This window comes from Triticum aestivum, chromosome 3B (assembly GCF_018294505.1).
Source record: "Triticum aestivum cultivar Chinese Spring chromosome 3B, IWGSC CS RefSeq v2.1, whole genome shotgun sequence".
In the NCBI taxonomy this organism is placed as follows: Eukaryota; Viridiplantae; Streptophyta; class Magnoliopsida; order Poales; family Poaceae; genus Triticum; species Triticum aestivum.
This window is the reverse complement of record NC_057801.1, coordinates 3,624,922-3,651,961: the sequence shown is the minus strand read 5'-3', so window position 1 is coordinate 3,651,961 and position 27,040 is coordinate 3,624,922. Positions and strand designations below refer to the sequence as shown.

The window sequence follows — 27,040 nt, the reverse complement described above, 5'->3', positions numbered from 1 at the left end:
ATATCATTAGATTTATTATAGAATGTACTTTCACATCATATATATTTGTTATAGTAAATAGTTGTACTTTTTGTATAAACTTGGTCTCTAATATGCAGAGTAAATAAAAACGGAGGGAGTATTACTATTACTTAGCACGAAGGGATTTATTTCTTTTGGTGTGAGCTTTATTCTTACTAGCAAAGTTCCCGTGCTTTGCTATGAAGCTATGTAAAAAGTAGTTAGACCACCGACTTAGGAGATATATCTTTGGTATGATTGCGCTGTTGACGGTTAAAAAGAGGAGAAAAACATGACGAATGATCATGCTGGAGTTGTTAGAGAATCCTAAGCAATTATGGTAGGTCCTTTGCAACATATACAATGAGACAACATTCTCAGTTCTGAACTATGGGAGAATGGGAATGTAAATTTTGATTTAGAATAGAAACTAAAACCAAGATAATGATTTTGAGCTACATTTGTTGTGTTTTTTAACAGTAGTGTTGTGCTCACAAATAATAAGGTGTTTGTTTATTTATGTCAGATTGACATGTGCGTAAAAGTACATTTGTTCATTTATGTATCTTAGAATATTGTTAGCCCCAAATGAGGGTACAAATGTATGAGTTTTTTTTATCATGTTGGCCCCATATGTGAACTCGCCATCAACCCCAACCTTTGTAAGCAGGAAAGATTCATGAGAAGATTTGTGCTTTACTCATTTTAGCTTCGTTGTTCATCCAGAAAAGTGAGACCATATATCAGGCATGTCGGTAATAAGTCTTTTTTTGGTGTGTTGAGTGAGTTATAAACTGCCTTTGAGGTTGATGTGATACTTGGGTTTGTGGCTTCCTTTTAGTAAAAATGGGAGTCGGGGAGCTCCTCCCTTTTGTTTAAAAATACACGCCAGAAAAAAAAACAAGCAATTAGCAGTATTATATATATGATCTACCAAGTGTGTTTCACGATATATACAATAGTGTGAGGTAGCCTCGTTCTTTTCTAAACGAAGCCACCTGGGATAGTAACAATACAAGCTAGTCCGAAGGTGGCCTCTTTCTTTTCTTTGGGAGCTATAGGCTTTCTGTATAAACTAACGTTAGAAGAAAAAAACAATGTTTGATGGGAGAACGCCGAAAAACAGAAATCTTGGCAGCATCTAAACCAGGTTCCCAATTTGATTGAAATTGTTAAATAGTTCATGACATCGACAAGGAAATCCTGGCAGCATCTAAACCAGGTTCAGACCGCATCACTACTTAGCTGACAATTAAATTCCACCCTCAAACATAGCCACGGTACAGTAATACAAAAAGCCCAACCTCACGCAGGAGGGAAAAAGGGAATTGCAGGTCCCTACAAACCAGCAACCAATGTCAAAAGCACTACACAACTAAACGTGTCGCATCACAATGACCATGGAAAACAAAAGATGCAAAATTTGAGCAAGGATTTTTCTTTCTTTTTGCGAACATATATCCAACAGATTAATGAGACAAACGCTATGCTCTGTTGACCAAAGTATAACCTTGGAGTTAGGGGAAGACCATAGGTGGTATAGAGCAATGAAAATTTCTAAAATAATACTTTGACTATATTTATTTATAGCTTACTAGGTAATTTTGCGATCAAAGTTACACCAAAAATATAAAGGACATTGATAAACCGGGATAGAGTAAGCCAAGACGGACGGTGAGAAAGGGTTTCGTGGGGCCAGCGTGAACCATTCAACATGTGAGCGTAATCGATGGGCCCAGTGAAATTTGTGCGGCCGGTGGGGTATTTCGTTAATTTTTATATAGGCTATGATATTCATTTCTTTTTGTTTATATAAACATGGGACATGCGCGCACACTCATACTGCTCACCCCTGTGTCACGTATCAATAAAATGCGCACATGTATCTTGGTGGCCACGCATATGTCAGTCAGATAGACAACAATCATCTAGCGGTCCTGTAATCCGCAGGGGGTACAAATCGACGTACGGCTTTGCAGGCATGGTGGCATGGACCATGCACGCATGAAAAGATTCCTTGCGATGCATATGTCACTTCACCAGGGCGTACAAGCGGAGAAAAGTCTGCCCTTGTCCAAGAATGAGAATCAAGGAGAAAAGGCATTCTCAAAAGGAAAATTGATGAGAAAAAGTCTTGAGATTTCAAGCATGTCATTTGACTATATCACACCTGTATGATTCTGCGAGTAACAGCCACGCAAGGTCGCAAAATAAAGTTTCAGGAGGTACTAGCAAATGTTAGCTTTCTCGTTGTTAGCTTCTTTTTTTTCCTGTTGCTAACTTGGACAACCTGAATTCATGTACCTAAGTGATGTTAGAAAACAATGAACAATCTATGGTGGGAGAAAGCGCCTGAAAAAAGGGACATACAGATAGGCGCACAAACATTTTTCTTCTATAAAAAAGCCTGGCTCCCAATTTGATTGAAATTGATAAATAGTTCATGACATCGACAAGGAAATCCTGGCAGCATCTAAACCAGGTTCAGACCGCATCACTACCACTCCCTCCGTCAAATGGTCTTATATTTTGGGACAGAGGGTTTGGGACAGAGGGAGTAGCTGACAATTCCACCCTCAAACATAATCGGAGTAGCCTACAAACCAGCAACTAATGACAAAAACACAACACAACGTCCAGCTTCACAGTGACCATGGAAACAGAAGATGCAAAACTTAAGCACGGATTTTTCTTTCTTTTTGTGAACATATATCCAACAGATTAATGAGACAAAACACTATACTTTGTTGACCAAATTATAACCTTGGAGTATATGTACAGTGCAGTACAAACATGCGGACGTACATCCGGATCGGCATATATACTTACGTATGCATTTGAGTAGTGAGTAGCTAAGTAGGTTTGTACGTCTAGTGCTCTCTCTCACAGGCACACTAGCTAAGTAGTTCAAGGAGAATAATCAATAAGAAGATTAAAAGGAAGATAGTAAACACTTACTACATACTCCCTCCGTTCCTAAATACTTGTCTTTCTAGGCATTTCAACAAGTGACTACATACGAAGCAAAATGAATGAATCTACACTCTAAAATATGTCTACATACAACCGTATGTAGTAGTCATTTGAAATGTCTAGAAAGACAAATATTTAGGAACGGAGGGAATACAAGCTACTACTCTCTCCGTTTCTAAATATTTGTCTTTCTAGAGAATTCAACAAGTGACTACATACGAAGCAAAATGAGTGAATCTACACTCTAAAATATGTCTATATACATCCGTATGTGGCAGTTCATTTGAAACCTCTAAAAATACAAATATTTAGGAACGGGAGTAGTTAGCTAGAGCTTAAGGTTAAGATCAAGCTGCTGCTGCATATGCTTCTCGCCGCTGTCATCAAGGCGCTTATTTGGCCATCTCGCCGGCGCCCTAGTCCTTGCAGTGGCCGGCAGGTCGCCGTGGTTGGCTGGGAGGTAGAGGTGCGCGTTCCAGCTTCCGACCGTCTCCTTGTGCGCGTTCTGGTGGCCCCCCAGCGCCTGTGACTTAAGGAACTTCTTCTCGCAGAAGAGGCACGAGAACAGCCGCCTCGATTATCTCGCTTCGCCGCCGCCGCCACCATGGCCATGGACATAGCTGTTGTCGTCGGTAGCGAGGTCTGCTGCAACCCAAACTGAGGAGGATAGAGGTGGTGATGCTGGTAATGATGGTGGCATGGGGGGCAGTGTCACTGTGTTAGAGACAGGTCTAAAGAAGATGATGCGTCATGGGGAGCCTCCAGTGGAGAAGATGGGGAGATATTTGCAGGCCAGCTCGGCTTCGACTGTGGTTTTCACTCTCTAGCCTACTGCTAGCCATGGGTAGGATGTTTATAGATGGAAGTGTACCGCTTGCTAAATCTCGGAGCCGCGTTAATGTGAGGGGGGCCAAGGTCCACCTACCGGTATAGCAAATCACGAGGAACACGAGCTCACAAGGACGTCAAGGTACATCATGCCTACAGAGGTGCTGAAAGCTTGGTGGTGATTCTTGTTGATATCGTGCATTGGTTGATCCTTATTCTGTTATATGGAAAGGTCAAAAGCATGGCAAAACCACATCTCAACTATATATGTTTCCACTACTGAAAAATCCACATCACAACCCTGAACTATAAACTCACTTTAGAATTAAACCCCAAATTTCAAAACCGGTCATCCTACACCGTACCCCGAACTAATCACGTGGTCTAAAAATCAACCCTCCTCGCGGTTTTCACGAAGTCAGGTGGTTTTGACCGAGTTGACCACTGACTAGGCAGTGTCCGCCATGGATGGCGTCGGCAGGGCAGGGGATACCTGGGTTGCGGCCGGATCCAGGGTGGAACAACGGCGAAGTACAAGGCAACTGGGTGGAGCAGTGGAGGTCCGGCAAGAACTGGCCAGCGGCCAGAGTGGTATAGCGGCAGCGGCGATCTTGGTGTGTGCGGATACAAAACAAGGGGGAGGGACCGAGTGGGGAAAAAGGATCTGGAAGAGGGGTTTTGAGTGGGCTTGGTGTGTCTGAGTCTTTTGTAGCGGGCATCCAGACTCCCCCAAACCTCCCACGAGGTTGTTTTTTATTTGTAGGAATTCAGACATCCGGACCAGTCCACGGACATTTGATGCATGACGTTGGATAACAAAAAGTGTTTGGACCGTGATGTCCGAATGTTTAGAGGCTTTTTGAAGCACGACATTGAAGTTTCCCTTATCATGGCCTAGGGTGAAGAAAATCTTTCCTTTTCCGAGACAAAGAACCCATGAAAAAATTCACTCTAGAAAATTCAAGAAAAGTCTTGAGATTTCATGCATATTATATGAGGGATACGGCTATGTGCACTAACAAATGTGCCGTCAAAGCAGACACTCTCGGATACTGCCCAGACGCATCAGCGGACGTATAGGAATGAAATTAGCCCATCGTGGTTATAGATGTCTAACCTTAGACTTGGGGAGGACCGTTGGTAGTACAAACCAAAGTATATACACACGACAGTACGAAGATTGGGTAGCGGGTTCCAACAGGATAAGAAGATTGAAAGTAAGATAGTAGTAACAAAAATAGACGTACACACGAGTTAGCTAATTAAGGCTTAAGGTTGAGATCAAGCTGCTCTTGCTGCAACTGCTCCTCGCCGCCGTCGTCAAGGCGCGCCTTTGGCCATCTCGCTGGCGCCATTGCCTCCGTGTCCGTGGTGGCCGGCCGGTCGTCGTGGTCGGATTGGAGGTAGAGGCTGGCGTTCCAGCCGCCGGCGCCCCTGTCCTTCCTGTGCGCGTTCTGGTGGCCGCCCAGCGCCTGCGACTTGAGGAACTTCTTCTCGCAGAAAAGGCACGAGAACAGCCGCCTCGATGATCTCTCTTCACGGCCGCCACCACCATGGCCATGGGCATAGCCGCTGTCGCCGGCAGCGGGGTCTGCTGCAGCTGAAACAGAGGAGGATGGAGGTGCTGCTGGTGGCATGGGGGCCAGCGTCAGGGACAGGTCCATAGATGCTGCTGCGCCATGGGCAGCCTCCATTGAAGAAGAATGAGAGATATTTGCAGGAGGTCAGCCCAGCTTCTCGTGTGCCTTTCTCTTTCAATCTCTAGCCTAATAATGATAGCAACGGGTGTGGAGTGAGGGGTTTATAGATGGAAGCGTGCCACTTGCTAAATCTAGGAGACGCACTATTGCGAGGGGCACCAACGTGCACCCCACCGGCTATAGCCAACCACAGAGGAACACCAGCCCATGAGAGGGACGTCAAGGCAGATCATGGCTACAGAGGTAGTAATAGTTTGGTGGTGATTCTTGTGTATCGTCATCGTGCGTTCTTGATCCTTATTCTTTTGTCGACAGGTCAAAAGTGTGGCAAACCTCAACTATATTTCCACTAGACCAAATATTAAGGCCGGATCAAGCGAATACAATCTTTTAAAACATGATCTAGGTTTGCGAGGCCGATCGACTCACAATCAAAGAAACTTGTATCCTGATCTGGAGAATGTCGCCTCTCAAGGATGGATTTCAGATCGCTCGGCTCATGAGAGAGGAATTTTCGCGGCGCAAAGGGTTGCTGTCTTTTCTGATTTGCTCCTTTTATTTCTCAACACAGCCAAATCATGTCGTGGCCTACGCAATCTTGCCCGATCATGCCATCTCACGACGAAGTACTTAGCCAACGGGCTCCCTACAAATCCTCCACTGATCACTCTCAACACGTCTCATGACTTGACTACAAACTGAAATGAAGGAAATGTAACTGGATGAAAGTGCTTCCACGGCAGAGATAACGGCTGCCATGGCAGCCAAACCAGAAACGCTGCCATGGTAGCAAAACCGGAAACGTTGCCATGGCAGCCAAAAATAGATTATTCCAACCGAGGATAGGTTCACTAAGAGAGCGAGAGTAGCACCAATGGCAAATTTAACCTCGTTGTCGCCGATGTATCAGGGTCCACGGTGGCGGGGGAGGTGGTAACCCTGGAATACTTCTGTGTTGTGGCTCTTCCAAGTTCTCGACAAAACATTGGTAAACACGACATAGCAAAGCTTTTGAGGGAGGGAGGTTGGTTCTTCCAGTGCAAGTTTGCACGTTCTACATGGTCAGTCATCCAAATAGTGCCCAATTTGTATCCGCCGACAAGTATTGCCGATATATGTAGTCACTGATTTGACGGAATACCAAAAAGGTTTACTACGCTAATAAGGTGGGAGTGTCTGCCTTATTATGGTTGATTTGGCTGTATAGAAATGATATGGTCTTCAATGGCAAGTTTAAGGCAGGTTATTTTCCATTGTACGCACTAGCTCCGTACGTGGTCGGCGTTACACCGAACAGAGTACCAATCTATGTTCAAGGCAGTGTGTATAAGGAGCAAGTGACCAGGGAGGTTTTTACCAAGCATGGGTGGCGGCACAATCTTCGATTCAGTCCACCACATCTTTGATATAGGCATAGTGACGGACTCATGTGATCAACTTCACTAGTGCTGATTTATCGGTCTATTTTTCTTTTTCATGTTGGATTTGTTGCCTTTGTCCTCTTCTTCAACATCAGTATCATATACTCCCTCCGTCCGAAAATACTTGTCATCAAAATGGGTAAAAGAGGATGTATCTAGACGTGTTTTAGTTCTAGATACATCTTTTTTTGTCCATTTTGATGACAAGTATTTTCGGACGGAGGGTGTGATCTTCCCTTTGTCCTCTTGGGGCCAATGGCACAGACATGTACCTATGTCGGCACATAACAAGCAAGGCTATACATGGCCAAAACCAGATGCACTGATCAGTCGTGTCCTCGTCAGTTCATACGTCCGGGCAAGCTCTCAATAACTATTTATGGTCCGGCCTGTGTGGGCATGCAGGCCATGACAAACACTTCACTTCAGCTGGCATGCATATATACCTATAGCTCTGCTCTCAAGTCACCGTCAATAGTGTACATCGTCCTTTCTCTGAGAAACTACCAGCATCCATCCACTGTGCGTGCAGTGCTCGCTGGATCTTGGCCTCCTGGACATACGACAATGCTAGCTCATTCCATAGTTTACCTCTATCTCAAAATCTAAGACTTTTTAGACTAAAAAACGTCTTATATTTGGAGACAGAGGGAGTAGTTTATTTAACCCGACAAACGTTCAAGGATCATGTTAATCAGATGTTAAATGCGTGTGGATGCGGAAATTTATTCCATTATATCTCAACTAGTTTGGTTGTTGGAATACTAATATTTTGGATTGATAGTATGAATACCAAAACTAGAAATATAGTTGGTTTATTGTATTTAATTGTTGTACAGTAAATTTTAGTAGTGTAATAGAATGGAAATTTCCCGTCATGGTTGCATGTCTGTAGGATTTTGCATATTGAGAGAAATAAGTTAGGTAGGGATTATGAATTTAGTTATGTAGGAATAACATGCTGGAATTTGGGTTATTGTATGGGTGTTAGCTTAATTATTGTTTGTAGTTTAATCTTATTATACTTAGATGTCATAATCTCTTATATGTTTTCTAGTTAGAATTTTGGTCCGAGTATGGGTAAGTTGATTGAATTATTTTAAGTACATATCAACGTCCCTATCCCTCTAAGCTAATATTCTTAACTCATCACACCCTTTCTCATAAAAAGAAAATAAAATATTCTTGCCATCCTCACGTGAATCTCAACATGGCTCAAGGCATCAACTTAGACGTAACAAATATTAGACAACATAGATTAAGCAAAGAGAGTCGTTTTTCAACTCTCGGGTGCTTAGGCACCCTCTATGAACAGTAAAATAAAAAATGGAAAACAAATTCAAAAAATTCTGAAACTTTGTAACATCAAAGATGAACAAACTTTGTAGGTGCTTGCAAGTTTTTATGCCAAAAAACCATTCGAGGAGCTCTACACGCGAAAAAGATTTTAGTGCTTGTAGTTTCGAGTACTTTTAGCACTAAAATCTGAAACTCGTTTGTACACCTCTCTCTACATGATATTTTGGCATAAAAACTTGCAAGAGCCTACAAAGTTTGACCATCTATGATGTTGCAAAGTTTCAGATTTTTTTGATTTTTTTTCTATTTTTTTTAATTTACTATTCATAGAGGGTGCCTAGGCCCCAGGAGCTGTTACACCTTTCTGATTAAACAAACCTTTTGAATTTAACCATTGCATGACTGGAGGAATGTGAATATTTTAATTCTAGAGATAACAGTAAAAGATATTGTCTCTTTTTACACTGGAAAAACAATAGGAAAGGATCTTAGTGTAGTTCTGTATTTATATTGTAATGTAGTGGGGCATATAATTCGATAAAGTACATGTGAAAAGAGGTTTTAGCTACAAAATAAAAATATTATGTTGCATCCATGCTATAAATGTGGAGAGTGCTTGCTATTCACTGTATAACATATGTTTCTGTTGCCAATTCTAAATCACAGGCAGAGGTAAGAGTAGGATGCCAACCCAGCACTCTAGATGCCTTACTTTTGACAAGTAATGATGATGTTTGCAAGGAAATTTGGGCTAAGGGTTAATTCTTGATTTTTTAATATATGAAAAGAAAACATTGTGTCAACACGCCACCTACATCCTGGCCTAAACATTGTGTCAACACGCCACCTTCATCCAACATTCATCACTATCTATATGTGACGTATCATTCACACAAATGAGTAGGTATTTTAAAATAATCAAAAATTATTATTATAAAAATTACATGTCTATAATTTTACAAAATGATAAATGTTTTCATTAAATTGTGTCCTTTCTGATCAATTTTTAGTTTGAGAGGCATATTATAAATTGATTTTAGTTAACTTTTAACAAAGCATAAACAAATGTCAAACAAATTTTTTGGACTTCTATATATTAAGTTGTGTTGTGTGTGTTTGTCCACAACATATATAAATATCTTGATAATGATTCTACTTTCATGAACAAATATTCTAATATCAATCAATAAAATAAGATATTTAAACTTAGTATTGTCAAACAGTTCTAGAGTATTTGAGGTGTCAACATGATGTGTACTCTCTCGTTTTCCTCCCCTAACCCTAGGCGGCTAGGAAAACTCTCCCCTCCAGACATCACCAGCAAGCATGTGGATTCACCTCCCCTCCGACTATCACTCCGACGGGCAGTGAAGGCGAGGGAAATCCCAGTGCCTCTGCTCCGGTTTGTAGTTCAGGCTAGGGTTTATTAGTCCTCGCAGGTATGGCGCTCGGGCGGATTCTGATGCTACTTCTTCGAGTTTGACTTCCGTGCTCTGATACTCATCTAGTTCGCCCGTATATACGTAGTCGATGGAGCTCCGGTATAGATTTATGTCATCTCCTGGGGTCTGTGAGGTTATGATTTCTCGTAATGGCATGATATTTGGTGTCAAGTGCTTCAGATCTTTGCAAAGGTTCAGCGGCGACGAGTGCGGCTCCATGGCACCGGTCCGCACGGGCATGTGCACGAAGACTTCTCGGTTGTCATCGACAAGGTCAATCCGGCTCTGGTAGGGGAGCGGTGACAGCGGCGCGTAGACAACTTGTTTTGGCGACAATATTGGTTGCTTGGTTCTCTTGGAATCTCGATGTAATTTTTAATATGTTTGAGATACTTTTTAATTTCGGTGAACTTTAATAATAGATCAAGATTATTTTCGTCAAAAATATAATGTTGTGTATTTTAAAAGACACCTTTCGGCCTTCCTATCCTAGTTGAAAATGACTTCTAGTTCCTAGCACCTCTAGCATCTAAAACAAATTGGAAAAACTGCCTTGACCCCTGACCACTAGATGGAAACAAACCAATATATGAGAATATATAGGACCGCATTAGCTGGTGAACTAGTTCGTCATGAGGGTTGGTCTTCACAAATGATTTGGCTGCCAGTTTTAAGTTGTGAGGGAAGACAATTTCTTTGGAACACATGACAGTTTCTTTCCGAGAAGGCAAAATTGGTTTAAAAATTGCTACCGATTTATCTCACCTCGCAACTAAAACTGGCATAAAATAAACATTTCGCTTGCCACCCCCTTTCCATCTGACGTTCGCAAGGTAATTTTTTTTCATATGTTTATGTTTTTTCACCTGCTGATTTAAACTGGTGTGCGGGAAGCAATTATATTTGTTTTTCTTTTTCCTTTTTCTCAAAATGAGGTTGAAGACGTGTCATCTGCATCGAGCAACACATACAACCATTTTATTATATATTCAATAATGCCTTACAAAATAAAACATCGATCCTTTCGAATCCACCTTCTAGGTGACAAAAGTCGCTCCACCTAAAAGCCTGATGATAATGGTGGTCATGATTAGGGCCGTTGGCCTTGACTTGACCCCTATACAAATCATCTAAAATGGAGCACCAGTCCAGCAGATCCTTAGCACACACCGCACGCACACGCTCCAGAACTCGCCGCCGTCTTTCGCGAACCCATCTTTGTTGCAGGGATCAATGAGAAGTCCTGCAGTCGATGCCACCACGACATCAAACCAAGCCACTTCCCTACACTCGTCTATCATCAAGTGTTTGCCACCGAGACCCGGCTATACCACGCCGCCGAGACTCACCGTCTTCGACTCGTAAGACCATGCCACTCCATCTCAGGACCCCCCAACTAGCACATTGTGCAAAAAAACGATGCCCCCAGGAGGGTTAATGGCGCTGCATGTTGCCATCGTATGATCAGGGAGATCTATATCCAGGGTTTCCCTAGGAGCATACTGGGAGAAAAGACAATAGTTGCAACAATTATACCTTCAGCAAAGAAATGACACAAATATGCTGCCATCGTCCGCCATGACCGACGTCCGCGAGGTTTTCATCTACAATTGCACCTCCCAACCCACAATAGTCTTTTGATTCGCAAACTCTGGAGGACTGCAGATCTACTGCATCAACCGTTGTAGACGGCGGAGAAAGCTCCGGCCGCCACGCGCATCCAGCGACGAACAAAGGTACGGGATCCCTAGATCCGCCACATCCAGGCAACGCCACATGAAGCTTCCTCCTGATCCATCATCCTTGGAGAAGGGGACACCATCGCTGCCGTGTCTGGAGCCGCTGCTCCAGGGGCCCTTGCATTCTAGAATGGTCACACCCCAGCTGAGTCCCCCGTCCCCACTCTAGCACCAGAGCAATGCCTCGCCGCCAGGAGGAGCAGCCGCCGAAGGAAGATCTTGTGTTATGTTATGCTCCAAATTCAAGTATAAAGAAGGAGGCTAACTTATGATGAGCGAGTGGAGCGAGGCCCGTCGCCGGTAGGCTTGGGCCGAACTTGATCAGTATTGGCCTACATCACCTGTGTTATATATACCTCTTGTAAACCGTTGCACGGGATAAGTTGATCAGTTGTAAATCATCGGTGTTTTTAACCTCCCCCGATATAGTGAGGTTTGGTTGGCTGGCACCCGTGGGTTTTTCCCCTTCGTGTTGGAGGGGGTTTCCACGTTTAAATCTCGTGTTCCCTACTTGTTCTTCATTCTTCATCGAGTTGATTTGCTTGTCGTATCTCTAACATCTTGCACCATCGTGCACATCCCCTCTAGGCAGTCACGCCACGGCCGTTGGACGCGAGATCCCCGCTGCCCCCTTCAACGGTGGGGCGCAGGCTTTCTCGACGGCCACCTCTAGGGGCGACGTGAGGAGAGGGAAGAGTGGAGGGAGTGGAGGCAGCGTGGGCTAGGGTTAGCACCCTCGGTCGCACTGGAGGAGCGACGCAAGGGACTCCCAGTGCTCACATGCGTCGATTTTAACGTGACATTTTTCTTGTACATTTGACATGTACTAGAAGGTGGGGCGCTCCTCCTCCTGGATGGGCGCAGTTCGTCCTATGTAGTCTTTTGTCATGTTCAGTTACAACTATTCCTATTGATGTGGTGGCTAGTAGTGGGATCTGTCTTCGCCCGGTGCCACAAACAAATCTACTAAGTTAGTAAGCTTCGTAGCAATGGTGGGTTGTGCTGGCTTGGGGCTTTGGAGGGTAGTTGGTGGGGCATTTGTAAAAGTGAGCTTGGCTGCCTGAGAGTCATTTGTAAAGTGAACTAGAAATATAGTTCGTTTATTGTATTTAATTGTTCTGTAGTAAAAATAAGCTGTGTAATAGAATGAAAATTTCCACGCATGGTTGCATGTCGATATGATTTTTGCATGTTGAGAGAAATAAGTTGGTAGGGATTATGAATTTAGTTATGTAGGAATAACAGGCTGGAATTTGGGTTATTGTATGGGTGTTAGCTTAATTATTGTTTGTAGTTTAACTCCAGTTCACCGTTTGTTTGCACGTTGTTGATTTATGGTTCGTCCAGGAAACAGAGGTCATATATATGTGTCCTCTGTCAGACATGAACACATCTCAGGTGTACCTCATCTAAAATAACATCAAAGTAGAGAAAATGATGTGAATTCCCGATTGAATGAAGCAAAAAAGTGCGAGATTATATTTGATCTATCTACCGTTTTTATGACATGCACAATAGTGCAAGATGACCTCGGTCCTTTCTAAATGAAGCAAAAATATTAATGATAATTGATTGATTTGATTCTGTATTTTATTTGGCAATACTCAACAATCATAAAAGAAAATATTGAAGGCAGGGAAATAAAAAGAAAGAGTTTTGCCATCTTTTCTACAAGGAGATGGCCCGATAACGGTAAAGATAAAATGGTTTTCTTATTATACCTAGATATCATCTTCTCTTGTATGTATAGTTAGAATTTTGGTCCAAGTATGTGTAAGGTGACTGAAATATTTTATGTACATATCAACGTCCCGATCCCTCTAAGCTAATATTCTTAACTCATGAAACCCTTTCTCAAAAAAAAAAAAAAACTTGCCATCCTCATGTCAATCTCAACATGGCTCAAGGCATCAACTTAGACGTAACAGATCTTAGACAACATAGATTAAGCAAACCTTTTGAATTTAACAAAACTGGAGGAATGTGAATATTTTACTTCTAGAGATAACACTAGAAAATAACGTCTCTTTTTACACAGGAAAACAATAGGAAAAGATCTTAGTGTAGTTCTGTATTAATATTATAATGTAGTGGGCATATAATTTGATAAAGTACATGTGAAAAGAGGTTTTAGCTACAAAGGAAAAAGATTATGTTGCATCCATGCTATAAGGCCCTGTTCGGATTCCCTCCACTCCCCAACTGCAGCTCCCAAAGCGGAGGGAGCGCCAGTACAATCGCGCGGAGCGGTTCGAACCCAGCTCCTCGCACGGTGCAGAATTGAGAGTCTGGAGAGCTTCCGAACAGGGTCTAAATGTGGTGAGTGCTTGCTCTTCTCTGTATAACATGTTTCTGTTGCCAATTCTAAATCACAGGCAGAGCTAATAGTAGGTTGCCAACCCAGCACTCTAGATGCCTTACTTGTGACAAGTAATGATGATGTTTGCAAGGAAATATGGGCTAAGGGTTAATTCTTGATTGTTTAATGTATGAAAAGAAAACATTGTGTCAGCACGTCACCTACATCCTGGCCTAATTATTAGTTTCGTATCACCTTGCCTTTTTCAATAAACGCCCTTTTTATAGGTGAAAATAATGATTAGAGGGAGCACTTTTTTTCAGGTGTATAATGGGTTTTTACTGCAAAGTAGTAGACTTACATTTTAATACCTAACGTAGCGATCACAAACATGGTCCGAGATTAATTTGTTTTTCTTAAATGGGGGTTTGTTGCATGCCATATAGTCCCTCCATTTACTATAAAGATGTTCTAACTTTTTTTTTCTAAATTGGATGTATGTACTTTGTATTGAAATATCCAAAATATTTTATAACAGTGAACGGAAGGAGTGGTTTTTTGCATGGGTACATTCAAATTTGCAAACTGGGCAGCATTCTCTCATATATATATACGTACGTACAGTACATACCAGAGATGTCTAGCGCATATAAACACATGCACACACGCACTAGCTAGTTAAAGAGGAGAAAACGTACGTACGCGCTAGCTAAAGCTTAAGGCTGAGATCAAGCTGGTTCTCGTCGCCGATCTCAGGATGAGACGTTGCGGTGGTCGGCGGCCAGGGGCGGTCAGCAGCTGGGAGGTAGAGGCTGGCGTTCCAGCCGGCGGCGCCCCTGTCCTTCCTGTGCGCGTTCTGGTGGCCGCCCAGTGCCTGCGACTTGAGGAACTTCTTCTCGTAGAAGAGGCAGGAGAAGACCTTCCAACCGGCGCCAGCGACAGCGCTAGAAACGGCATCTCCGGCAGCCTGAAGAGAGAGAGGGGGGGCTGCTGCTGCTGGTGGTGGTAACGGTTGTGGCATGGTGGCCAGTGCCAGAGACAGGTCTAGAGAAGCAGGGGGAGCCTGAGTCTCCATCAATCTGCCGAAGAAGAAGCTAGGGGAAGCTAGGCTGCTCGGTGCTCCGGTGTATACATTACATAGCGACCTGAGCTGAGCCTGAGGTGCGGCGATGGAGGTTTATAGCCAGCTGGTAGATGATGGCCATGGCCCATGGGTACTGCTGAAGCGACGCGGGAAAGGAAGCATGCCACTTGCTAAATCTGAGAGCCGCATTAGTTATTGCTGGTGGCACTCCCCGTGACCGTGAGCCATGGCCGGCCAGCGACGGAGGAACACGTAGCAGGTACGGACGACAGGGTGAGGCGAGGGTCCATTGGTGGACGTGGATCGATCGTGGCTACAGATGTTCCAGTACCGCTGCAACAGTTTTGCAGTGATCCTTGTCGAGCATCTTCTGCCCTGCGTGCATGAGATGATGGTTCAACAGCACTCATGGCGTGCAGTCACTGCACTGGTTGATGGGTGCGTGAATGGAATCCTACCGCTTCCTATATCTGGGAGCCGCATTACTCATGGCGAGCAGTACCGGCTAGCTAACGTCCAACCACCGAGGAACGCTCGTACGTACGTACGACGACGACGGCGAGGGACATCGTGGTTGCTGATATATCCTTGTCGATCATCATCATCATCATCATCATCATGCGTTATTGACCTATCGATATATGCATATCTCCACTAGCCCAAGATTGTTTGCATGTGAGGAGCAAGCAAACACCAGACGTGCAGCGCGAGCAGCAGAGCTGGGAAAGCCGCCGATCAATCATGTCATCGTTGTCGTCGATTCACACTCATTCAGATCATCGGGACCCGAGTGTCTTAGGCACCGCCAACACACACTTCACTTCACTTGGGGGCGTAGGTATCTGCAAGCTTTTGTTCTATGCCTTGCAATGCCACATTTTTCACACACTTCTTGCCAAAATTGCCTAAGTTTAATTCGATAAAATGGAAGCCACAAGTTGATAAGTCTAAAAAAATCTTTCTATATTTTTAAGTGTATGTCTTGTGGGACCCTAAAGTAAGGCTTAAACCAAACAACCATCTATGTTGGTCAAACTTTCCTTATCTTAGGTGTGATTATGTGTGATAACCATAATCACAAACCAAACAGCCCCTATGTTCATCGACTATATACTGCTCCGGCATGTGTCAGGGGCCGGTGTTCATCACGGGTCCAGTTCAGTTCAACAGTTCATCGACTGTATACTGCTCCGGGAGGACATCGACGCACACTATATTTGCAGAAGCAGCATCACAACGAGATCCAAATAATAACAATCCGGGTCACTGTATCCTCAGGCTAATCGTCTTTGAATCAATTCCTACATAATACAAAGAACCAACCACTCAAATGTCTTTAAGATCGGTAGAACCTGTAACAGAGTAGCGCCCGGTCATGATCATATATAGTTTTAAATAGCGGGCTATGCCTTTTAGCGGCAAACCTCTTCTAAACGCTATAGCATGTTACATTGCGGAAAACTAATTAATTTGGCTCCCAGGTGCACATGCTTCCGGGTCCAAAAAAATTGAAATGAAAAAAAAATCAAGACAAAAAATTTTTGTGTACCTAGTCACATGCAAATGCTACCTGCAAATTTTGAGGCAAAAAGGTTAAGCATTTTGGCTTGTGGAAAAAAACAAAATTGAACACCAATTTTTTTTTCTTTTTTGCCGACGAAACACCACCGCTCTGTTTCGCATGAAAATTGTCATGCATGCTTGCGACACTAACACCAACATCTACAAAAAAAATCAGAATTTTTCGGAAACATTCAATATAATTTTTTGCGTTACTGTTCACCCGGAGGAATGTGCTTTCACTATAGAAAAAGGGCCTAATGTGAAGCTCATTAATCCCGGTTTGTAACTGAACCGGTACTAATGTGACCATTAGTGCCGGTTCCAACGGCTAGGCGGGCGGCGCTCATTAGTACCAGTTCGTGGCGAACCTTTAGTACCGGTTCGTGCCACGAACCGGTACTAAAGAGGTGGTGGCCTTTAGTACGGGTTGGCGGCTCCAACCGGTACTAAAGACCGTACGGGTTCGTGCCACCAACTAGTACTAAAGGGGTGCGCTCCTGCAGTGCACAATGTTTAGTCCCACCTTGCTAGTTGAGAGAAGCTCGCACCAGTTTATAAGCCCGCCCGCAGCTACTGTGTCGAGCTCCTCTCTAAGCAAGCCTTTGTGGGTCTATTGCAAGTCTTCTGCCCAGTGGGGCCTACTGGGTCATACGGGCCTGCATCCTGGCCCAACTAGAGGTTGGGTTTCTAGTCGTATGCATGCCGTGCCGGCCCAGTAGGTGGGCTGTTTTTGCTTTATTTCAAAAAAATCCTTTAGTTACCAACCGAGACTAAAGGTCCCCGCCAGACCACGGGGCGCCTCGTGCCACGTGGTGGCCCATTAGTGGCGGTTCATGTTGAACCGGTACTAAAGGGGGAGGGGCATTTAGTCCCCACACTTTAGGTGCGGTTGCAGAACCGGCACTAAAGGGCCTTACGAACCGGTGCTAAAGCCCGGTTATGCACTAGCGTCTTGGGAGCCAAAACGCCAGCCCCATTACATTGGTGCTATAGTGCGCTATTTAAAATGTTTTTTCATGTGTTTTGAATCAATTAAAGTCCCTTAGCACAAGATCTCTTCTAAATGTTATATTGTTCCATAGCGAAGTTATAGCTCCGCTATAGCGGTAGCGGATTAGGAGCACTCGGGTGCTCCACCCGGTTATATTCAAAAATAATTTAGTAATTCAGAAAAAATTCAAAAGATCCCGAAACTGTTTTAGAATCAAATATGATCAGGTATTATACTCTTATACAAAGTTTGGCCAAGGAATGATTCCCGTCAACTTCAAGGGAAAAATACAAATTTATGACGACATATAGCATGAATTGTACTTGTATGTAGTTCTTTTTGGCAAATCTTTAACCCCCGATACAATGAAAGTCATTCCCTGTTTAATCTTTTTATACGACTGCAATACTTGGTCATGATTGATTCCATAAAAAGTTTCGGGATTTTTATGGGGGGGAGGGGGTACCCGAGTTCTCCTATGTGTTTTCACGCTATTGCTCCTATTTAAAACCATGGTCATGATGCATGAACTTGCTCTTTCCATGTGTGTAGGCTCTAGACAGCAAATCTCTCAAACGTAAATATGCTTTCATTGCACATTGCCAGGTAGAAAATGGTGGAGCGAGGTCCGCAGAAAAGGAAGCATGCCACTTGCTATATCTGGACATGCACTGACGTAGTTTGGCCAGCCACAAAGGAACAACATATGAACGATTTGACGGGGTGATGGAACCCAGCAGTGACAGATCTCGGATTTGAAACCAGGGTGGTCATAAAAAAAATGCCAACAAACATGACATGTGATTGCTCGAAGTAATTACCAATACCACAGAAATAGATCAATATGGTCTTACAGTCTTACTAAAATTTCTAGTTATAAATCTAAGTGGCAAGCATATAGGTCTTGTCCGAAAAATTGGGTTTGATAGCTTCTTGTCCTCGAAATATTTTGAGGTAGACAAGGGTCGTATGCTATGGTTAGTTCGTAAAGGCTCTTGAGTTTTAAGGAGGCATATCAATTCGAGTGAGGCTGCTTGTGAAGTTTTTTTCCTTTGAATCCCTTCAGGTCCAATCTAGATAGTGGAGGGTCCCGATGTAGATAATACTCTCAGTTATCCGCTCATAATAATAGGAAAGGCAAGAATGCGAAAACATTGTTGGTTTTTACATTTTCAAAAAAGAATAAGAATGTCATGAACATATTTTTTGAAAAGTTCGATTAAGGGACTGATTCTATGGTTGGTTTATAAGTTCAACTCTCACACTAAGGTTGTTCAATCTGAAGGAGGCATGTCAATTTGAATGAGGCTGCGTGTGAAGTTTTTCCTTGGAATTCCTCATGTCCAATTCTGGTTGTGGTGGGTCTCGATTTACATGATGCTCTCAATTATCCGCTCATAATAATAGGAGAGGGAAGAATGCAAAAACGGTGTCATTTTTTTACATTTTCAAGAACATTTTTTTATAAATGTCATGAACATATTTTGAAATGTTTGAATAAAGGGTGTATGCTATGGTTGGTTGATAAATTCAACTGTGACACTAAGCCTCCTGAATTTGAAGGAGGCATATCAATTGGAGTGAGGGCGCCGCTTGTGAAGTTTTTCCTTGGGATCCCTTTGTGTCGAATTCTGGTTATGGAGGGTCTCGATGTAGATGATGCTCTCTATTATCTCCTCAAAGTAAGATGAAAGAGAAGAATGCGAAGACGGTGGTGTCATGAACATTGCTTTAGAAAATGTGAGGAACAAGTTTTGAAATGTGTTAATATTTTTTAAGTGTCATGAGAATTCTTTTTAATTGCATGTTGATTTTTAACTCGCATGATCAAACTTTCACAATCCAGGAATATCTTTTTAATGCATTGTGAACATTTTTTAAAGACACCACAAAGTAAATTCCCATGTAGGTATACAATTTAAATGTGAAAACCCCACTCTTGCAGAAGTTGAGAGCAAACTGAGTCAAAAATAAAACATTTAAATACATGAGAAACCGAAGATCGAAAATATAAAAGTAGAAATTGAAAACGAACTAAGCGTAGAAGCAAATAAAAGAAATACGTACTACACCAACCCTTTATTGCGTCTGTTATGGAAGACATCCTTCTATCTAGCTAAAAGTGGGACAAGATACCATCCAACAAACAAATGCTTATAGATAGTTGGGCTTTGGAGCACCTACTTCTCGCCTGTTGCGGCATGGTAGAACCGCTCGAATCAGGGACGCTTTAAATGGGCCACCCAAATTTGAAGGGGTTGGTTTGCTTCGTTTCTTTTTTTGTCCATTTTTTATTATCTTTCAGAATATTAGAAATATGAATATCTTTAAAATTACTTTACTAATTTTTCAAAAAAAAATTGACTGCGCAATAAAAAAGTTCACATAACGTAAATAATTCTTCATATACTTTGTAAATAATATTCATTTAATAAAAAACACTTCATGATATACTAGAAATGTACACACGTTTCAAGTGTATGTTTGTGACATTTTTTGAAAAAAAATATGCATCATGATACATTTCTCCCATATTTTAGAAAAATACTTTGCACCATTCAAATAAAGTTTGTGACATTTGAAAGATGCTCATAACACTTAAAAAATGTCACACATGTTTTGAAATAATCATGGCATAAGATGTTCTCCTCCTTCTGCCAATTATGAAGCTTCTAAGTGACAATCAAATAGGTTTTGTCAGAAAAATTGGGTTTGAGAGCTTCTTGTCCATGGAATATTTTGAGGTAAATAGGGGTGATATGCTATGGTTGGCTCATAAAGGCTCCTGAATTTGAAGGAAGCATATCAATTCGAGTGAGACTGCTTGTGAAATTTTTACTTGGAATCCCTACTAGTCCAATTCAAGTTGTGGAGGGTCTCGATGTAGATGATGCTCTCAATTATCCGCTCATAATAGTATGAGAGGGAAGAATGCGAGAATGGTTTCATTTTTTACATTTTCGAGAACATTGTTTTAGAACTGTCATAAACATATTTTGAAATGCTTCAATAAACGGTCTATGCTATGGTTGGTTGATAATTTCAACTGTGACACTAAGGCTCTTGAATTTGAAGGAAGCATGTCAATTCGAGTGAGGCCGCTTGTGAAGTATTTCCTTGGAATCCCTTAATTTCCAATTCAGGTTGTGGAGGGTCTCCATGTAGATGGCGCTCTATATTATCTCTTCATAAGAAGAGGAAAGGGAAGAATGCAAACATGATATGGTGTCACGAACACTGTTTTAGAAAATGTCATGAATATAGTTTGAAATTTGTTAATATTTTTTAAGTTTCATGGTATTTTTTTTAAATGTATGGAGATTTTCTAAACAGCATGAACAAACTTTCACAATACAAGAATATCTTTTTAGTGCATGATGAACATTTTTTAAAAACAACGTAAAGTAAATTCCCATGTAGATATACATTTTAAATGTGAACCACCACTCTCGCATAAGCTGGGAGAAAACTGATGAAATTTTTTGAACATTTTAATACATGAGAAATTGTAAACCCAAAATGTAAATATAGAAATAAAAAACGAACCAAGCGTAGAAGCAAATAAAAGAAGACGCTACTGGACCAACCCTGTATAGCGTCTGTTGTGGTGATCCTTCTATCTCGCTAAAAGCAAGACATAGACCAAAAAATCCAAAGGTGAGCATGGTTCTACACGCACCCTTGTGAATAGTAAATTCGAAAAAATACTAGAAAAATTAAACCAATCTGAAATTTTGGAGTATGAAACTTAGTCGAGCATTTTACGCATGTGTGAAGTTTCGTGATGTATTGACACCCATGGTATTCTTCGTGAAGAAAATACAATGGGGACCATACTATTCATCAATAGTGTTTTCTAATATAGCTTTGATTTTGTCACTTTTTCCTAGATTACCACGGATGTGATTTCTTCGCGAAACTACATACGCAAGTATAGTGGTTGACTATGTACTCCCTCCGGTCCATTTTAGTTCGCATATAAGATTTGTCTGAAGTCAAACCTCATAAACTTTGACCAAATTACAAAAACAAATACCAACATTCAGATTGTGAAATCAATTACATTAGATGCATCATGACTTTAGTTTTCACATTTATAAATTTAGCATTGTAGATGTTAATATTTTTTCATATAAAATTGGTCAAACTTGACGAAGTTTTACTTCAGACAATTCTTATATGCAGAGTAAAAAGGACCGGAGGGAGTATATTACAAAAAAACATTTTTTGAATTTACTATTCATAAGGGGTGTGCATTGAACCATATTCACCGAATCCGCTTCCGACATAGACCCTTCAATAAACAAATGCTAACAGATAGTTAGGCTTAGGAGCACCTATATCTTGCCTGGTGCGAGATGGTTGAACCGCTCGAATTAGGGAGCTCAAACGGGCCACCCAAGTTGGAAGCGGTTGGTTCGCTTCGTTTCTTTATTTTGTCTATTTTTATTATATTTTATTAATTTAACAAAATATTATAAATATAAATATACTTAAATTTACTTTTCTAAGTTTTCACAAAAAAATTGAATGCACAATAAAAGATTTCACATAATGTAAATTATTGTTCATGTAATTTGTAAATAATATTCATTTTATACAAAAAATTCTTCATCATGTTCTAGAAATGTACACGCATTTGAAGAGTATGTTTGTGACATTTTTTAAAAAATGTGTATGCATCATAAAATTTTGCCCGTGTAATTTTGGAAAAATGTTTCAAACCATTCAAATAAAGGTTATGACAATTAACAGATGCTCATAACACTTTAAAACATCACACTTTTGCTGAAATACTCATCGCAGTTTTTGAAAAATGCTACATCTGTGTTGAAAAAAAATGTCCATCTGCTTCTGCCAATTGTGAAGTTTCTAAATGACAAGCAAATAGGTTTCATTAGAAAAATTGGGTTTCAGAGCTTCTTCTCCATGGAATATTTTGAGGAAAATAAGGGTCGTAATCTATGGTTGGATCATAAAGGCTCTTGAATTTGCAATAGGCATATCAATACGAGTCAGCCCGCTTGTGAAGTTTTTCCTTGGAATCCCTTCAGGTCCAATCCAGGTTGTGGAGGGTGAAAGATCGTGGATGTCGCCTAGAGGGGGGTGAATAGGCGCTTTAAAATAATAACGGTTGAGGCTTGAACAAACGCGGAATAAACCTAGCGGTTAATTTGTCAAGCACAAAACCTACAACAATTAGGCTCACCTATGTGCACCAACAACTTATGCTAAGCAAGAAAAACTACTTAGGTGATAGCAAGATATATGACAAGAAACAATATGGCTATCACAAAGTAAAGTGCATAAGTAAAGAGCTCGGGTAAGAGATAACCGAGGCACGCGGAAACGACGTGTATCCCGAAGTTCACACCCTTGCGGATGCTAATCTCCGTTTGGAGCGGTGTGGAGGCACAATGCTCCCCAAGAAGCCACTAGGGCCACTGTAATCTCCTCACGCCCTCGCACAATGCAAGATGTCGTGATTCCACTAAGGGACCCTTGAGGGCGGTCACCGAACCCGTACAAATGGCAACCCTTGGGGGCAGTCACCTAACCCGTACACTTTGGCAACCCTTGGGGGCGGTCACCGGTACCCGTCAAATTGCTCGGGGCGATCTCCACAACCTAATTGGAGACCCCGACGCTTGCCCGGAGCTTTACACATAATGATTGAGCTCCGAACACCACCAACCGTCTAGGGCGCCCAAGCACCCAAGAGGAACAAGCTCAAGGGCACCAAGCACCCAAGAGTAATAAGCTTCTCAAACTTCACTTCCACGTATCACCGTGGAGAACTCAAACCGATGCACCAAATGCAATGGCAAGGGCACACGGAGTGCCCAAGTCCTTCTCTCCCAAATCCCACCAAAGCAACTAATGCTAGGGAGGAAAATGAGAGGAAGAACGAAAGAAGAACACGAAGAACTCCAAGATCTAGATCCAAGGGGTTCCCCTCACTTAGAGGAGAAAGTGATTGGTGGAAACGTGGATCTAGATCTCCTCTCTCTTTTCCCTCAAAACCTAGCAAGAATCTATGGAGGGATTGAGAGTTAGCAAGCTCAAAGAAGGTCAACAATGGGGGAAGAACACGAGCTCAAAGGATAAGGTTCAATGGGGAAGAAGACCCCCTTTTATAGGACCTCCCGAATCCAACCGTTATGTGCTCAGGTCGTGCACAAGCGGTACTACCGCTTGGAGGAGCGGTACTACCGCTTAGCACGCTCAAAACAGCCCAATCGAGAGAGAAAACACGAGTTTTTGGTCCGGGGCGGTACTACCGCTTAGGAGCCACGGTAGTACTGCTCTGGAGCGGTACTACCGCTCAGGAGCCGCGGTAGTACCGCTCTAGAGCGGTAGTAAAAAATTACATCCGCTCTAGTCGCGGTAGTACCGCTGCAGCCTTCACCAAAACAGCCACAACTTTTGCAAACGGACTCCGAATTCAACGAAACCAAGTTTGTTGGAAAGCTAACGACAAGGGCTAACACAATCTTGAAAGAAATACCAATAATAAGCAAATGAGAAAAGGCCCAAAAGAAAATGGTGAGAACCCTTCCTCTGAGAAGACCGGTAAAACCTCCAACACCGAAAACATCATAGAAGACGCATGCAAACTCCGTTTTCGATGAACTCAAGCTTGTCATCAAGATGACCATAAGCTCTAAGACTCACAAAGAGAATCAAACAAGAACCAAGAAACATGATGCAAGGATGCAATGGTTTGAGCTCTCTATGAATGATACGATCAAGCAACTCATCGAGAGCCCCCCTTGATAGTACGGCAATCGATCCTATAACCCGGTCTCCCACAACTACCATGAGACCGGTAAAATAGAAAACCTATCAAGGGCAAACCTTTGCCTTGCACATGGTCCACTTGAGCTAGATGATGACGATCTTCACTCCCTCAAGTTGGACCACCTTTCTTGATTGTGTTGGCTCGATGAAGACTAGATGATTGCTCCCCATAGTCCACTATGGGTGAGCCACTCTTCGGCTCATCTTCACAAGTCCATTGACACCACAATGGATGGAAAGATTCAAGCACTTGATCTCTTCGTGATGCTCCACTTGAACTTGCACACGGCAATCTTGATGACGATCACCACTTGATTTCATCCTTTCCATGGGTTGTATGATATCTTCCTCTTGATGCAAGCCCATGGATACGTACCTAACCCCACATAGAACTCTCACATAGACCATGGGTTAGTACACAAAGTGCAATGGACAATGCTTACCATACCATGGGATCACTTGATCCCTCTCGGTACATCTTCTACACTTTGTGAGTTAATCAACTTGATTCACTATTGACTTAGTCTTGATCAACCTTGAATCTTTGCAACTCTCTTCATTTGGATGATGTATTGAAGGTAAACATGAATGATCACACAACCTTCTTCTTCAAGACATGCTTGCAATAAGCTCAACACCCGCATGACCAATCTTTGGATAATTCCTTAATAGCCCCTTGGTCAACTCATAAACTCCTTGAAACCAGCACATGGACTTCAAGAAAAGCCTATGGACAAATCCTTCAAATATAACTCAAGACAACCATTAGTCCATAGAGATTGTCATCAATTACCAAAACCAAACATGGGGGCACCGCATGTTCTTTCAATCTCCCCCATTTTGGTAATTGATGACAATAACTTTTAAGAGAGTTTATACAAGGAATTATGCATCACCATGCAATGCAACAACCAATGATGCATGAGAATGAGATGCAAATGCTTAGGAACCAAAACCAAAGCAAGGAGAAAACTCAGAAGACTTCTCCACAAAACTCTCTGAAACTCTTCCCCCATTGGCATCGATTGCCAAAATGGGTGAAAAGCTAAAAAGGCCAAAATAAAAGGTGTTCCTCCATAAATTGTGTATTTCTCAACAAGAGAGTGGAATGTAATACACATATCCAACTGCCAATACTTGGAGGAAGACAAACTATATTGAGGCCCAAAGATTGCAACAAAAAGATATGACACACAGACATATTAAAGAGAGACACAAGCAATCAGAAGATACCAATTGAAACAAGCAATCAACGGATATCAATTGAACCAACTAGACCAATGATCCTACATGCCACAAGAATAAAGATATTATGATAAGCGCAAAGGACTGTTCTAAAGAAACTAGAGAAGCTCCCCATGATTTGTGCACACATAAGAATTTTTGTATTTGAATACAAAGTGCACAAAATAGGATCATAGCTCCCCCAGAATCAATAGAAACTCACATCCAGTGCAAGTGAGCATATGGGAAACAAAGCCTAGCACTTGCAACAAGCACATGGTTGAGCAACATGTAAAAGAGGCAACTTAAGAATAGGCTCAACCAAAATGATGTGTGTGAGTCATGGCGAAGCACTTGAGAAGACTAAAATTAGGATGAGCATTAAGCATCAACATAGTCTTGAAAGAATGAGGCACACGGTGCAAGGCCTATAATTCCCACACACAACTAGCAAATGGGTTCACAAGCTTACTAATAAGCATATAAAGAACTTATGCTTGTGACGACCTGTGGTGAAGATAGAAGATGAAAGCCTCATCAAGATGAGGGATGCCAATTAAGATGGCAAAAGCCTCATAAAGATAAGCATGAGGAAAATAATCTTCACCACACAAGAGTGCATCAATATGCAATGATAGAGGACACACACTCAAGGCAAAAGCTTTCACGAAGCCTGCAAAGAAATAACATAAGAAAGACCAGGTGGGCGTGAAAGAAAGGATATCAACTAGAGATGTAATTTCTCTCAAGTGTATAAGGTTCTATGTAGACGAAATCATGATATATATATATATATATATATATATATATATATATATATATATATATCTACAAAGAAGGATGTACACCCGAAATAGTTACAACATGAAGGAACAAGATATCCACAAGGAAGTCATAAATATACCAATAAGATATTTGCTTGAAAGCATAGCACTTGGCTAGATATGGTCTTATTGTATATAAATGAATTCCAATCACACATCCCTCAAAGACATCACAACTAGCAACAAGAGATCATCGTTGGGATGCTTTGAGAAAGGAAACAAGTATCACAAGATATGAAATGAATATCATGCCAAGATGCAACCTACACAAGGTTGAAAGCAAGAGAGGAAAGCATGAATAGATACTTGTTACCGAGATATCATTGGAAGGATGTAGTAGATACCAATTGAAGGTTAGTTCATTGATCATCCTAGCTTGACTCCAATATGCACATGGTGACAACACCTTCCTTGTGAGTGAGCCGAGCATCCATTGTATCTCCAAATGTTCCTAGAAGAACAACACAAACTAAACGGTACCCAAACTCATTGGGACCACATAATTAGAAACACCAATACATAGGACAAACTACACATAAATATGTGCATATAGATATGAAAATAAATATCAGACATCTCATCCAATTTGAGACTTGGTGGAGTTTCCCCTATATATTGGGTCAAAGAAAGAAAGCATGCCAAATAAAATACATGAAGTAAACATGCATGCTCAAAACTTTCAAGAACCGAAACGAAAAGAAATGCCAAGCGAAAAGGATACCAAATGGAGAAATAATCACTTGGAAGATATCATTAAAGATACATCAAGGAATGAGATATCCATCGATACACACTAAAATAAAGATGTCAAACTCCCAATGAGAGGATGGTTCCAAACAAACCAAGCTCTCA

The 27,040-nt window shown here is 41.8% G+C and overlaps 2 protein-coding genes and 1 pseudogene across 2 annotated transcripts; all 3 read right to left on the bottom strand.

Annotated features, from left to right (window-relative positions):
• Nucleotides 1-3,301: 3,301 nt before the first annotated feature.
• On the bottom strand, nt 3,302-3,952 carry LOC123064179 (uncharacterized; annotated as a pseudogene).
• A 1,042-nt stretch (nt 3,953-4,994) lies between these two features.
• Nucleotides 4,995-5,555, bottom strand: LOC123064224 (zinc finger protein KNUCKLES-like). Its single transcript, XM_044487750.1, has one exon. The coding sequence runs from the start codon at nt 5,493-5,495 to the stop codon at nt 5,064-5,066; it is 432 nt and encodes a 143-aa protein (XP_044343685.1). The 5' UTR covers nt 5,496-5,555; the 3' UTR covers nt 4,995-5,063.
• An 8,744-nt stretch (nt 5,556-14,299) lies between these two features.
• LOC123064222 (zinc finger protein 4-like) lies at nt 14,300-14,811 on the bottom strand. Its single transcript, XM_044487749.1, has one exon. The coding sequence runs from the start codon at nt 14,774-14,776 to the stop codon at nt 14,411-14,413; it is 366 nt and encodes a 121-aa protein (XP_044343684.1). The 5' UTR covers nt 14,777-14,811; the 3' UTR covers nt 14,300-14,410.
• Between the last annotated feature and the right edge of the window lie 12,229 nt (nt 14,812-27,040).